Here is a 14,938-nt window from a genome sequence, read left to right as displayed (position 1 = left end):
TGCAGCAACATGCAGCCCTGCAACTCCTGAAGCGCCAGAAAGTATTAAAAAGTTATGATTGTTCTTGGATGGCACTGCCCAGCATGACTGGGCCAATTTGCCTCTGGGGTGACTCACAGAGCACTTCTGCTTTGTAAATAATAAAAAACTAGACAAAAGCAGACAACATCATGTTCCAATACACCTTTTCTTCATGCTCCTTCCAGTATTTTATAAAGCAGAACAGCACCACTCTACCTACCTGACAGAAGGAGAAACCTACAAAATTAATTTATTTATCCTTAGAGAGGAAGTTAGCCACACCAGGGCCAAAACCCCTGATGTGAGATATGAGTTATGTCCAGCAGGCAGTGCTGCTGCTCTTACTCCCCTTTCACATCAGTGATTAAAGAGGAAGAGCTCCCCACAGAAACCACTTTCCCTGGACATTTCCTCCAGCTGTGAGCTGCATTTATTAACACACCTATTTCCCTCCAAAACCTGATGTATGACCAGTGCATGGAGTATCCAGACTTACATAGACAGCAGTAGTCAATCCTGTATGAGTTGCATTTGATGTCATGCCTATGATGCCTAAATATTTTTTGCTTTTTATACATTTTTCACGTATTTGTTGCTTTGCAGATGACTGTTAATACATGGTTATATAGCTCCTAGAGTTTTCCTACCCTTTCTCTTAGATTTTACAGTAATAAGCAATCCCTTTTAACATTCCTGAAATTCTGTTGAGTCTTTATCTCAAGAAGGGAGGCTCTAACAAGGACATTTTGTTTTGCAACCAGAATCTGAGGAGACATGGCAAGAAAATAGGGCAAAGAAGTCCCTGGACAAGCTCCAAGGGGCTGACCCAGGGTGGGTGTTTCTCTAAGTTCTCAAAGCACATCTCATGCACACACCCCCACCACAAACACCTGGCCCCCACATGAAAACAGCCACTGAAGAACAATTCAAGGATTCAACAGCAATAACAAGTTCTGATAATGCATTTTCCTGCTCCTTCACACAGCCCTGCTGTATTTGAGAGCCACTCTACACTCTCTGCACACCAGAGCAAAGGGAGGCTCATCATTCCTAAGTTCCTCCCACAGATATTTCCACTGAGAATAAAAAAAAAGTAGAAAACATAGTGATCATTATTTGTTTATTTGAATAAATAGTACAACTGTCAAAAACCATGCATAAACACTCCTGCTGTGAATTTTAGCAAACATAGCATTGCATTGTAATTTGCTTACAGTACACAACTCATCACTAAGATGGATATCTCCAACATATGACAAGTCCAGAATTTTATCTGCAAGGCTGGTTTTTAGTAGTTAGAAAATCCAGAGTAAACACTGTTAAAAACAGTAGAAAAGACTCTTAAAAAACACATTAATACTGACAGTACTGGGGTGTGGGGAAGAGGGGTAAGAAATCCTAGACAGTTTAAACTGATTTTAAAAAATCTGCCACTGTCCATTTTTCATCTTGAAAAACAGAATGAAGCTGAGGACTATCTGAGCTTTTTCAGTGGTAACAGAGCTCACTGTAACTGAGTGTGTCAAGTAAATGCACCTAAAAGTCAAGTTGTATGGACAGGAAAAGACAGACATTCATTAAGCACTTACAAATGTGGGAGCTTTAATGCTGCAGAGCATTCAGCATTTGAGATGAACTCTAAAGGATTCAGACTGGTACCCATATGTAACCCCAGTAACACAAAAATATCATGAATAACATCTTTAACACTGACTCAGCTTTCTGAGAGGCAAAGAATTATGGTGCATGTGTCACAGAAAGGCAGGACAAAAGCAGGTGTTCAGAGAAGCTTTACCTACATGGCTTCTCCTGGAAATTGGGCTCACTGGGATGAAGCCACACTTCAGCTCAATCTGCCCTGCTCACAAATCTGGTTAACAATAAATACAGTGTCTACAGAACAGTGAGCTGGCCAGACAGCCAGGAGCCAAGGAATGAAAAAAGTATTTTCCCTGTGCAACATCTACCAACAAACAAGACCACAACAGAACAGGCTGTGACTCCTGATCCAGGCGCAGTCCTGCTGACAGGGACATTAACAGAAGGAATGCTAAAGGAGACCTGTGGTTGTAGCAAGGGGACCAGAAACACAGAATTCAACAAAACACTCTTTCATAACCTGCTCACCTCTGCTTGTGCCCTGAACATGCCAGCTCTATGATCCCAGCTCAGAAACAACCATTCCCTTTCTAAAGCCAAATCACCCTCACTCATGTCTTCTTTTTATCTTCTGTTTGCTTTTGATATTAATACTGCTTGCAATTTCAAAAACTACACTCTCTGGAGGTCTTTCCCAGCAACTCAGAGAATATAAACAGAGTTGGCACCTCCACCTGAAGGAAGGAGGATGGAATAACAACTATTTAACAGACTTGCTTCCTGCAAATAACCCTGCATTCAACTAAAAGTTTGAGAGACTTTTCAGCTCAGTGACCTTCAAGCCTCATGATACCTTTATTTCTCAGCACAAAAGTTAGACCAATTTCCTTCACCTGCCAGGAGAGCTGTCCACTAGGCCTTAGCATTTCTCCTGGTGCAAGTCTCCTCTGTTGGTGTTGTGGTGGAGTTCAGTGGCCCCATATGAACTGCACATCCTTGTTCCAGGCTCAGTATAAACAGTGAGAGGTCAGCTCCTTCCTAAAGCACAGGCATGCAAAGATTCCCCAGAGAGCCTTGCAGAGCACAGGAGACCTGATTTTTTCATGCAAAAAAAGGGCAACTTCCTTCCATCTTTCTTTTTTTTAGAGGTGTGAGGGAAGGTGATCCAAGTAATCCAAATACTAGAACTGAGAACCCAAAAATACAAAGCAAAGAAGCAGAAGCTCCTTTCTCTCCGAGATGAAAAACTGTTTGAGAAGGGAAGGAGAAAATCCCAAATGTAAAATTATACTGTTCAAATAGCATGTTTTCTCTTGAATCTGAGCTCAAAGGCAAATAATATTTGGTGCAAAAAAATTGAAATTTAGGGAAAGAAGACGCTGACTTACAACAGGACTCAAGTGAGCCTACGGAGCAGAGCAATTGCACTTGCTCTCCTTCAGGGCACTCTGCCTAGTGTTTCAGCCCATAAACAATGGATGCCCATAAAACAAAAGCTGCTGCTGTGATACATAAAAGCAGCAATCAAATCTCTCCTCTGTGTGCTCAAAGGAAAAGGGTGATACTGAATGCATATTCCACATATCATTTACTCTGAAATTGCCAATCCCATTTCCTCCACAAAGCTCTCCTCAAAAATCCATTCAGATAGCTCCTGCTCCAGCACATTCCCTCTGTTAGTTTCAGGAAGGACAGGGGAAAATGCACTAACCCAGCCTGTGCCTGTGTGACCAGCTCTGGACCAACCTGACTGAAGCTGCCTAACAGGTGACAGTGGCCCTAGCAACCAAATTTTCTCCTAGAAGAGATTAAATAAAAAATAGACACCAAAGGATTAGTTGGTAATCCCATTGCAAGACTTATTCTGTGTAAACACTGAATGGAAGTAACACTGAGTAGAAAGAGGTGAACACAAAAACTGAAGCTTTTGCCATTAGCTTCAGACAGTGCCTGTAATTCCCCTCAGCCAACCCACCCAACAGAACACACAAACCCTTATTTCATAGAAAAGGCTCAGCTTCTAAATAAATTCCAAAGGTGATTTTCTACTGTTAACACTCTAAGCCTGGAAAATCATCAAATGCCAGTTGCAACCAAGGAGTATGCAAAAGAAAGTCTTCTGCAGAAGTAAAGAATCTTGAGCCATGACGAAAGTCTCATGTTCTCCCTGCTTATTAAAGTAGTTAGTGGTGTATTTCCTTTCTCAAAAGAACATTTGTGGGTTACAACAGATCCATTTGGCAAAAGTGTGAAATACCTACACATTTTCAAGTGACCTGGAGAATATACATGCATCATTTTTAGTGGGATTGTCTTGCAAACAGCTACAGAAAGAACACATCAGCTGTAGGAAGAATGCAAGAAGTGCATAGCATAAGGCACAATGGGAGCATGCAGAGGGCGTGTTTATTGTAACTTCTGCCTGGGGAGGCTGAAGGATGAAGAGTCTCACAAGCTTCCAGGATCACTCAACGTTCTTGTACTTGGTGAAAAGGTTGTACAGAACCCTGAGGGTAGACTTCAGGTCCAAGTTGACAACATCTGTGGAAGAAAAGGAGAAATCCTTAATTTGCATTGTGTTTTCCCTCATTTGTCCTGACAGGAACAGAAGTCCCCACTTCTCTGAGCTGATGGAATTGTGAATAAAAAAAAATCCACAGATTTCTGATCTCCCCAAGCCTTTTAAATGTCCTGCACAATTTGCTTCAAAACAGCTTGACAATCACACAGTGACAGCTGACTTTTCCCTGGGAAACAGGAAGGTAATTCCCTTCCCCAGCTAAAACTGGCTACAGAGAAAGTCTGCTTCTGTCAGAGACCTGAGATAAAGGCTTTGGGAAATACTCCTAATGACTTCCCGGGCCACAGAAGCAGTGAACAAGCAGTCACGCACATCCTGAGGTACTGAACCACATCCACAGCTCTGATATGGTCCATGAATTAACAAAGCCTGTATCCTTAGCAGACTCCAAGCTTTTTATTATTTAATAACTCTTCTTGCCATGGTAGGCCAGGGAACAGGTCAGGGACAGCTCTCAAGTAAAACCTTTCCTGTTAGCACCTCTCCACCTATACTACAATAAAATGCCAAGAATGCAGGGATTCTGAGGGGAGGCAACAGGACAGAGAAGGCTGAAAAGGTAGAAAGAAAGTTTGAATATAACATGACAGAAATGAGTAGGAAGCAGCAAAAAATACACAGTGACCAATATATATGGAAGCAGAAGTGAGGAAGAACAGATAATTAAAAAATCATCAGAAGTCCTAGGAAGACAGCAAACTGTTAAGAGACCAAGCACAATTAATGTGAGGTCCAAGGGAAAGCCCCCCACTGTCTGCTTTGAAGACTCATTGCCAGGACCTCTCCACCCTTCCCTCCCACCTCACACTGGATACCACTCTCTATCCCCACACTTCATCTGGCATTTTCAATAATCTCTTAAATATTCTTTCTACCCTTTTTGCCTGTATTATTTTACATATTTCATTTACGATTTTCAGTTCACATTTGCAGAAGAATCTTCTCCTGCCCCAAAGAAAGATCCTAATTGCTGTGAAGTCATGCATCCAGAAAAAAAATGTCTATCCAGAAAACTGAAATACAAAACTTCTAATTTTTCCAGGTATCACAGAAAGTTGATACCCAAATTAAAACACAAGTTTAATGCTGAATGTTTTCTTATTTTTCTTTTTTTCTGTCTTCCAGTAGTGAAAGTTCCATCTCCATTCCTTGATAATAGAGACCAATGGTTAATAACGACTGCTGCAAAAGTTATACTGTAATTCCAGTTTACCATTTCCCTAACTTTCAGACCTTGTTATGTCTTGGACTGCTGTATTAGACTACACAGTGTGCAGTGCATCCTCCCTGGTAGGCAACTACAGTGTTGCTTATTGATCAGTGTCTAACAGGTATTTCCAAGAATAACCATTCTCAGCCTCCTGCTTCTTATAATAAGATAAAACGTGCACAGCTATATCATTACCAACAGCAACAACTAATAAAATGTTAACTGAAAGTGACCATACACTCTAAAATTACTTTAAAATAATCCATTAATTTAAAACTCTCACAGTCCATAACAACCTCATTAGAGGATACTAAATTAATCTACCACAACATAGTTCTGCTGCAATAACTCAGCACCAAGTTCTGCTGCTGGCCCAATCCACTGAATTTGGCTGGAAGAACAGAGAAGAGGAAATGACCTGTATGGTCTCTTTCTGTTTACACCTGTACACAGACACATGCAAGATTTAACAGGACCTATTTCTTCCAAGCACTGCAGAAGCATGAGCTGTGGGGATAAAAACAATGTTCTGCTCTAGACAATGTTTTTCCTTAAATCCTACAAGTAATTAAACTGGTTGGACAGAAAGGCCCACTTTCACAGACATATTTTATGAAAAATCCTTTTGCCAGAGTCTTTTCTCCTGAGAAGATGAGAAGCTTCAGCTTCTCCATGTTTTGATGCTTTGGAATGTGATTTGGAGAATTGTTTACCCAGCATGTGAAATTCTTTTCACTTGATGACCAATGACAGCCACTTGTGTTGAGGCTGTGAGCAGTCACAACATTTTATTATCATTCCTTTCTATTCCTGTCAAGCCTTCTGATGTCTCCTTTCTCTTGTCTTTTAGTATAGTTTCAGTATATAATTTTCTTTTAATATAAATCATAAAATAATAAATCAGCCTTCTGAAACATGGAGTCAAGATTCTCATCTCTTCCCTCATCCTGGGACCCCTGTGAACATTGCCACAGCCCACTACCTCAAATCCTGGGGGCAGTTTTGGGAATCTCACATCAGAAATGACATTGAGAGGCTGGAGCGTGTCCAGAGAAGGGAACGGAGCTGGGGAAGGGGCTGGAGCACCAGGAGGGGCTGAGGGAGCTGGGGGGGCTCAGCCTGGAGAAAAGGAGGCTCAGGGGGGCCCTTCTGGCTCTGCACAACTCCCTGACAGGAGAGGACATCTGGGGGGCATCAGGCCCTGCTCCCAGGGAACAAGGGACAGGATGAGAGGAAATGGCCTCAAGTTGTATCAGGGAAGGTTTCCCCAACTGAGTATTGAGAAAATTCCTTCAGCAAAAGGGTTGCCAAGCATCAAAACAGGCTGCCCAGGGAAGTGGTGCAGCCCCCATCCCTGCAGGAATTTAGAAGCTGTGTAGATGTGCCACTTGGGTATGTGGCTTAGTGGTGAACATGGTGGCTCTGGGTTAATGCTTGAATTCAATGGTCTTAGAGGTCTTTTCCAATTCTATGATTCTAATCCAAGAGGCATTTACTACCCAATTCATGCTAAAGAGCATGGATTCACCTGACAGGCTTCCCAGCCTATTGATGACCAACAATGGATCAGAGTGTGGCATTAACAGAGCATAACTATACACAGAATTCTTTGGCAGAACCTAAGATTCTCTGTCAAAATTAATTACTGTTCTGTGAAAGACATATTGCAATACATGATGAGATCCTACAAATGACACTACGGTAACAAGCCATTCCCAAGATGTGACTGCCCTCTCCAGGGGAGCAGTTTTTCAGGAGCCACAGTCAGTTTCACAGATACCACACAAGCACACTCACTCCAACAGCTGGGAACTGCTGCCAGGAATGGCCACACACAGAGAAGAGGAAGGAAAACACACAAGAGATGGTACATCTTGCAGCAGCAAAAAGCAAAAAAGGAATGTTGTACGAGCTAATTTGGCTCTCCAGCTTATATTAATTACATTTTCAACCAGTAAAACACTTAAAAGCATATTTTGCTCCTTACTGAATCTCCACAAGCAAGATCTGGTATAGTGTTTTACCATTCATGATAATGTAAGAAAGCCTCATGAAAATGTAACCTCTTCTGGTTTTCATCATTCTTTTCAGCATTCTTCAGGAGCACTTTTCATTCCCCAGTTTACAACAATGTACTGAGAGCATGTATAAGCCATTTAATACTGTCTTTTGCCTTTTCTCCCTTCTACAACCATCTCCACTCTTTGTTAATTTATTTACTATCACAATTTTTCCCATTTTATGTCAGAACAAATGTTTCTTGCAGGGTCCTCGTTCTCCTCTGTTATGCAGAAGCTTGTAACACAAAGTCTGTAACATCAGGAATAAAAATTGCTCATTTAGCAGTCATAAAGTTTTAATTCCTCTTTTTATCCCTAGTGCAAGGAACAATGCAGACCTCATCAATTATTAAAGTTATTAAATAATTTTGAAGTTCAGAGACTTAACGGGAAAACCTGGGTTTTACACTTTTTAGTTCCAACCCCTACATCCACATAAATGAAGATTTTTTGTACTGGTTCTCCTAAAAAAACCCTTAAAGCCTTCCAGTTATATGCCACTGAAATCCAATCACAGGAGTCCAGACTAGCACCAGTTGCAAGAATTACGAGAATTAGACCATGAAAAGCTTTCTGCTTGGATTGTTATTGAAAACACCAGCTGAATTTATCATGTAGCACAGAACAGCTCTTGAATGACTCACTAAAGCTCCACTTGGACACCTCAGTGAATCTGCTCCAGACAAGAAGCATGGGCAGGATATACCCCAGGCACAGACAGTGAATACTTTGGAAAACCCTCAAGGGGCCCATTCATAGCTCCACTTTGTGGTACTATTACTACTTTGAATGGAATTGCACTTGAAATACACGTGCCCTGATGACTTTATACACAGTTTAAAGCCACGTGGCACATCCATACCTTCAGGTCGAGCTTTTGGCTTCTTCAGGCCTCCATCTTGCATCAGCTCAAAAGCAAAAGAAACATTGTGCACCTGAAAGATATAAAAGGTTTAGAATCTCAGAGTTATATAGGCATCAAAAGCCTTTAATCAAATTTTTTTAGAAGCTTTATTCTCTCTGTACTTGATAATTCTATTTAAATCAATATTAAACATTTACATGATTAAGCATAGCAGAACCATAAAGTGCTTGGTGACAGCAGCTCCTGAGTGGCAGAGAATCTGCAAAATAAGCTAAGCACAACTGTACATAAAGAGCTTCTGAACAAGCCCCTGGAGATCACACAGGAGCACAAATTCTGAGAAAAGAAAATGGACCAAAAGGGAAAGTGAAAGAAGGCAGGTGTCTTCATTTAATCTCTCCTTTGAGGAACAAAAATTACAATTTAAAGAGATCTGCATAGCAGATTTCTTGTCCACACTTACTGAAATTTAGGCAAGGTAATTAACATTATGAATTCTATGCAGTTTTGTCACTGCACATGACAGTTCTGGAGAGACATAGTTTACTACTCAGGACTTATTAATAATCTCTTTTACCTGCTGCAGTTCCTCCTTATTCATTGTGACAAAGCCAATCACTTCCAACATGGTATTTTTTCCCCCCCAAAACACAGAGTCTACCTCTCCTTCTTCAATTTACAAATCCCCATTCCTCAAGGCTAAGTCTCCAAACAAAACCACACTTCTGTAATACTGGATAATCTTTATGAATTCCAACCATTAGTAATAAAATTGTAACCAAACAGATGCTGGCTGCAACTCAGCATCCTGCATTTCAACAAGAGCAAAAATTGAAGACAATGGGATAAAGAAGCAAGAAAAAGCACTAAGAGATGTGTGAGATGTAGTAGAGAACTATCCTTCCCAGAGATGCACCTTTGCTGAGGGGCTGACAGCAACAATGTGTGCAGGAGCCAATATGAAAACCCCATTTTAAAAACACTCACAAAGCATTCCATCTTTAAACTTTAGCCAATGTTTCCCTTTTTGACCTAGCCCCCTCCTGCTGCAGCTCAGCCAACACAAAACCTGTCCTCTGCCCTGCAGAACCTGGCACAATGAAAAGCAGGGGGCACCTGCAGGACTGCAGCAGGACCAGGCTCAGGGTATTCTGATACACCATCACCAAATATACACAATGCACGTGCAGGTCTGGGACCAAGTGCAGACAGAGGCAAACTTTTGGTTGTGACATGAAAACACAGCCTAAATACTTTTCTCATTGTGAGCACCAGAAGCACATTTCAGGCAGTACTACAATCTAAAAAATTACTTTGGTTATGCAAAATACTATACAGTACAGAGCACTCATTACTGTATTCATTCACCCTGGACTTTAGTAAGCTTTATTTGTTGTCTGATGCCAGGAACAGAGTATCTTTCTTCCTTAACTATGAGGAATTTACCCATTCATTTCATAATTTTTAGAGGTTTTAACCATCAAGTGCCACAGCCTATTTGCTAGATCTTCAGAAGAAAATATACCAGCTTCAGTTTCACCTGGCACAAGGAGAAAAGATAAAACAATTGGAAATAACCATGTGATAATAATGCAGAAAGAGCATAACCTGGAGTTTCTACCCACCTTTTGATCAAAACTTTCAGGTGTTAAGTAGAAGTTGTGAAGAGGAACAAAATAGTCCTCAAGGAGACCCATGAGCAAAACCAAGTAAACACCATCTGCAAACTAAAGAGAAATATGAGGAGAAAGCATCTGTTTTGTAAATCACCATTCATAAACAAGAAGAAAGAATGCTTGGCCCAAATTATGTATTTAGATGATTTATTTTTTTTTTGCTAGCACAGAAGTGTGAGATGGTTCAGGAGTCTTTTCTTGCTTTCCTCATGTTCATTTAATTTGCTTGAGGAATCCTGCCAACTTCACAGCAGTAGTTAAAAAAACCCCAAACTTCCTGGGGCACATTATATACTCCCAGTCCTACTGCTACAGTATCAGGTAATTTCAACCACAATCCCTCTTAAATTGTGTGTGTTAGACATTCAAATCTTTGCCCTTAATCAAATCTTGAAAATAAGTCTCCCCTGTCACAGGTAAGAAGTTGAATTTAATAAAAGAATTTTTTCCCCAAAGTCAAAATAGATTGTTTATGGTTTCAGAAAATACTGAATAAAATCCTACATATTTTCAGCCACCCTATTCAGTGTTCCTACCAGACCAGATGGCTACTGAGTGGCTAAGGGGGATAATGTTATGCAGTTCTAAGACTTCCCACTTGTGATCATGATATGGCACATGTGACATCCTCTAAAAATCAAATTCTTGGGTATGGCTGAGGCAACAATTTCTTGTGACAGATCAAATCCAGTTGCCCATTTATTTCAGCAAAGCTGTAAAATAGCAGTGAATGAATGACTGGTATTACACCAAGCCAGGCTCAAATGAATTACCCATACTCCTGGTATAATTCTCTGGATACTGTGCTTATCATTTTGCTGGGACAGTAAGATAACCATCTCTCATGGCTCAGTAAACTCTGGAAAGAAGATCTGCTTCTGCTTAGCCAAGCCATATTTGAAAATCTGCAATTTACACAGACTACATCCAAGAAGACAAAGCTTCCTACCTGGGTTTCCAACTCTGTTACTTCCAAATTGAGTTTATTCAAGTGTTTGTTCACAAAGGTGATCAGAGACTATTAAAAAAACCAGCAGAAACAGTGATGTCAGACACTACACTCAGTGCTGAGGTGAAAAAGCTAACATAATCTTTGAAGACATTTTTAAAAACGCAATAGGCATGTTTACTGCCTGCTTTTGCACATATAAGTATGCAGGACTTATTTGTTTGCACCAGATGCCAGAACTCAGCAGATGGTGCTGTTACATGCAGCTTTCCCAGCACATCAGGCAAACTTTAGTGGCCTGGGAAAGTGCTATGATGACATCAGAGCCTGAAGATGAAGTGCGCACTAGGTGCATTTACTGTCCCCAGTAATTTATTAAGGTTCTTGAAGGTGCCAACAGCACAGTGGTGTGCACACAACTCTGTTCCTGGAGGGATGTGTGCAGGATTACAGCCAGGATGTAGCCCAGGTCTGGGATTCCTATTCCTGATGCAAATCCTGCCATTACAAACCAGACCTGTGCCAATGGATTGAAGCACAGAGATCTGTCAGCCCACTTACACCACTTACAGAAGGGACACATAGCACAGTGTTACCACTTTTATTGTGTGTAAAGAGTTAAGTTAGTTCTTTATCCACTTAAAAGGACTTTTCTAAAAGACATTTCAGGCTGGAAAGATAAAAATCTTCCTGAGACTTCAAAGCATTATTTTAAAAGCACACATCCTTTATTTCACACAAGGGGAAGGGACATTTTACAACACTGATCTTCACATACTGCTCTCCTAATAAGCAGCTTAACAGCCAGGCTGCAACTATCTGATGGAACTACATGGAGTCTCTTATATATTCCCCCAAAGCAGCAAGAGCTGGCAGAGAGAGATAAACAGCTACATTACCCCTCTGCTCTAACACAAAGCCATGCCAAAAATATGGATGGACATGCTGTGCAATGATGCTCAGCCTTAAAGGACAAACCAAGGGACCATAGGAATAAGTGCTTAGCACCTGGGCAAAAGCAGCTCTTTTGTAAAAGCTTTATATTCAGCAAACTTCTTTATGGGTGAATCACATTTTTACATTTGGAAAACATCACCTGGCTTTGACACAGTGATCCTTGGGGATAAACACCCCTTTCATTACTTCAAATTCTTCTTCTGTTATTTGCTGGATGCTTCTGAATATCTTTCCAAAAGCACAAAAACATTGCAATAAATAAATTGTGGAAAATAAAGCTAGGATTTTACTTTTTACCTTTTTGACTACGCTGAGCTTGTCTGGTGCATGATCAAAAAGAGTGTCAAAGGCATCACGCTCTGGTTTGGGGGAAAAAAATTAAAATCAGAACACCTCCAATAGCACAAGTGTGGAAAGCAGGTTTCCTGTCCAAAACCTAAAGGTTTTTCTCCTCAGAAAGTCACGAAACAGAGACCCAAGCTAAAAGCACCCTATTTTGGTGTCTGGATATATGCAAGAGCAAACTGCCCTGGGAATTTCAGAAGTAACTGAAAATAAATTCACTGATTTCTAACTGAATTCACTAACTAAAACATATTCACTGATTTCACTTTTCTGCCTTTCAAAATTGGTACACAAAATATGTGGGTGAAAGAAAAATTAAAATGAAACACAAATTCTGACTATATCCCAATCCTAACTTAAACAGCTATGGTTGCATCCACATTCAGTGTCAAATTCAGACATTAATTAGGTTAATTTAAAATTACTGGTAGTATCCCTGACATCAGTAAAGCCTAGAACTGAACTCAAGGGAATTCTGTTTCAGCAGTGTAAGAAGAGCAAAGCCTACAGACAGCATAAAGATTCAAATTATGTTTCTACCTTCAAAGCACTGTCTATCAATATCTAATCAAATCTGTTTTCAACATAGTTTTTAACAGTTTTTCCATGATCAAATACTTTTTATTTACAGAACACATTTTAATAGTTTTCTACTGTCAAATAAACAAACATTCATTATCTAAATTCTTTTGGTATCTGAAGTTACATCATTTAGCCCCTATAGCTCCCTGACATTACTTATTTTCCAGTGCCTTTTTAATATTTAATGTAGATATGCTGCAAGAAAAGAAATGATAGTTTTGACATAATAGGCAAATAAAGAAAATAAATTACTTCTTTTCATCCCTTACAGGAGCATACTTCTTAACATGAGAAATTACTTAATGCTTCTAAAAAAAAAAGAAATTCAAAAAAGGAAGTCTCTTGGCAGCAACAGCAAAAGAAATGGGTTTTGTTTAGAAGACCAGACATACAGTTGGTAAGGCCTAAACTTCAAAATCTAGAAACTACAAAGGAGATAAGATCCTCCATGCAAAGGAATTAGATCTGGTCCTACCCATTATGCTCCGTATCTGCATGGAGTAACAAAACCTGCCCCCACAACACATTCCAACCTCATGGAATTGCTCAACCCATTGTCTTGGTCTGCTGAAAGAAAAAAATTACCAGATTTCTGTGCCTGACAAAAATCAAACAAAAAAAAAATTCAGAGTTGTTACTTACCAAATCTTCCCATCATCATCCTGCAAGTCAGAGAATTCAAAAACATGAAGTTAGTTCATGAATAATCAGTCTGGGAAGAGAATGGCCCTAAAAGGAGTTGTCCTTTAATATGCAGAGGGCCAACAACTTGTGCAGACTCAGGGGTCTGAGCACATCACAGAGCAGACCCAATGTGCTGCAGGAATGCCCCCAGCAGAGCACCAGGGAAGTCAGGGAAATCCATTTGAAATTAATGGAAATACTTAATTACATTTTGCACACAATTATGACTTCTTATCCATACTTTTTATGATGAAGGGTGAATGACTAAAAGTGCTTGTATGTGTATTTCCACAAATATAATCTAAACCACACAGCTTACAAGAAGCAAAGCCATCTATCTCACTTTAACCTGTTTTCTCTGAAGAAAACACAATCTATGTGAACATTATGTAAATAAAACTGCCATGTATGAAATACATACATAGCCAGTGACATCACCAGACATGTAGATGTTTATCAGCTGAGAATCAGGCCCTGATTTGCAGAGAGGAATTGGAAAGTATTCAGTGAATGTTGGATTCTGCTGATCACTGCATTTTCCATAGGTGTACTTGTGTCTGGATATGCAACACATTAAGCAGTAACCTCCTAATACTGCATAATATTAATTAGCTCCATAAAATATATGTATAAAAAACACACAGGCAAATCTGCAAACATCTTTCTTGCTAAAAAATGTCCAAGCCCCAGCCTGCAGATCACATCTTGCAAAACACATCCGGAGAAGAGCACAACAAGCTCACTGTGTTGTTCAAGGGCATAAGAGAGAGAGGAGGAATTTTGGCCCACAAACCTGAGCCAGAGCTCTGATCCTACAAAAACCACTATGAGATCTTTAATGTCCACACAGAGATGTTATGATCTCATTTCTGTGTGTTTCCATCTGAAAGACCTTCCCCACTAAGCACCACATGGTGCTTCATTTTATCTTCAAAGCCATGGGAAGCTGAGCCAACTCTACAGGGAGCCAATACACAGATACACTGAGGGAGGGCTTGTGTAAGCCCCTCCTAGAAAAGCTGCCTTCAGGCCATGTGAAGGAAAACCTCAGCTTTCAGTTGAAGCCAAAATGTATGTCTAGCCTTCTCTTTACAAAAAGGACTGTAAAAACATACAGCAAAGTAAGCTGGTACAAAAACTGGAGAGGGAAGAGGGTTATTTATTTATTTTTGCTGAGCTCTTCTCTCCTTACAGTTCTAACTGCATCACTTCAGTTTAGAGAGCTATGTCAAAGAATTGCCTTTTTTCAAACTAATTCTCCCCCAAAATATCTACATTAGCCCTTCATTTCATAGAGAAAATAACACTAAGCAGAAAGCATATATATAGCTACATCCAGTAGGCAGGGGGGGAAAAAGGCTCACATAAGTCACTTTCAGTTAAAAGCTTCTAGGAGACAAGAATTTCCA

General features: G+C 40.1%; 1 protein-coding gene across 5 annotated transcripts in view; it reads right to left on the bottom strand.

Moving 5' to 3' along the window:
• Positions 1–1,136: 1,136 nt before the first annotated feature.
• PARVB (parvin beta) overlaps positions 1,137–14,938 on the bottom strand; it is a 51,134-nt gene continuing 37,332 nt past the window's right edge. For 4 of the 5 annotated variants that reach the window (XM_058806103.1, XM_058806106.1, XM_058806107.1 and 1 more), the window contains exons 8-13: positions 13,488–13,507; positions 12,216–12,277; positions 10,962–11,030; positions 9,962–10,063; positions 8,334–8,406; positions 1,137–4,161 (exon numbers count right to left, since the gene is read on the bottom strand). In XM_058806103.1, the coding sequence (XP_058662086.1) occupies positions 4,085–4,161; positions 8,334–8,406; positions 9,962–10,063; positions 10,962–11,030; positions 12,216–12,277; positions 13,488–13,507 (403 nt within the window). In that variant the 3' untranslated portion in view covers positions 1,137–4,084. The remainder of the gene's footprint in view (positions 4,162–8,333; positions 8,407–9,961; positions 10,064–10,961; positions 11,031–12,215; positions 12,278–13,487; positions 13,508–14,938) is intronic. The other variant, XM_058806104.1, reaches the window with a different exon arrangement.

The sequence above is a fragment of the Ammospiza caudacuta genome, chromosome 5, assembly GCF_027887145.1.
Source record: "Ammospiza caudacuta isolate bAmmCau1 chromosome 5, bAmmCau1.pri, whole genome shotgun sequence".
NCBI classification, from domain to species: Eukaryota; Metazoa; Chordata; class Aves; order Passeriformes; family Passerellidae; genus Ammospiza; species Ammospiza caudacuta.
Note: the sequence above shows the minus strand (reverse complement) of the source record. Positions and strands in the feature narration are given on the sequence as shown.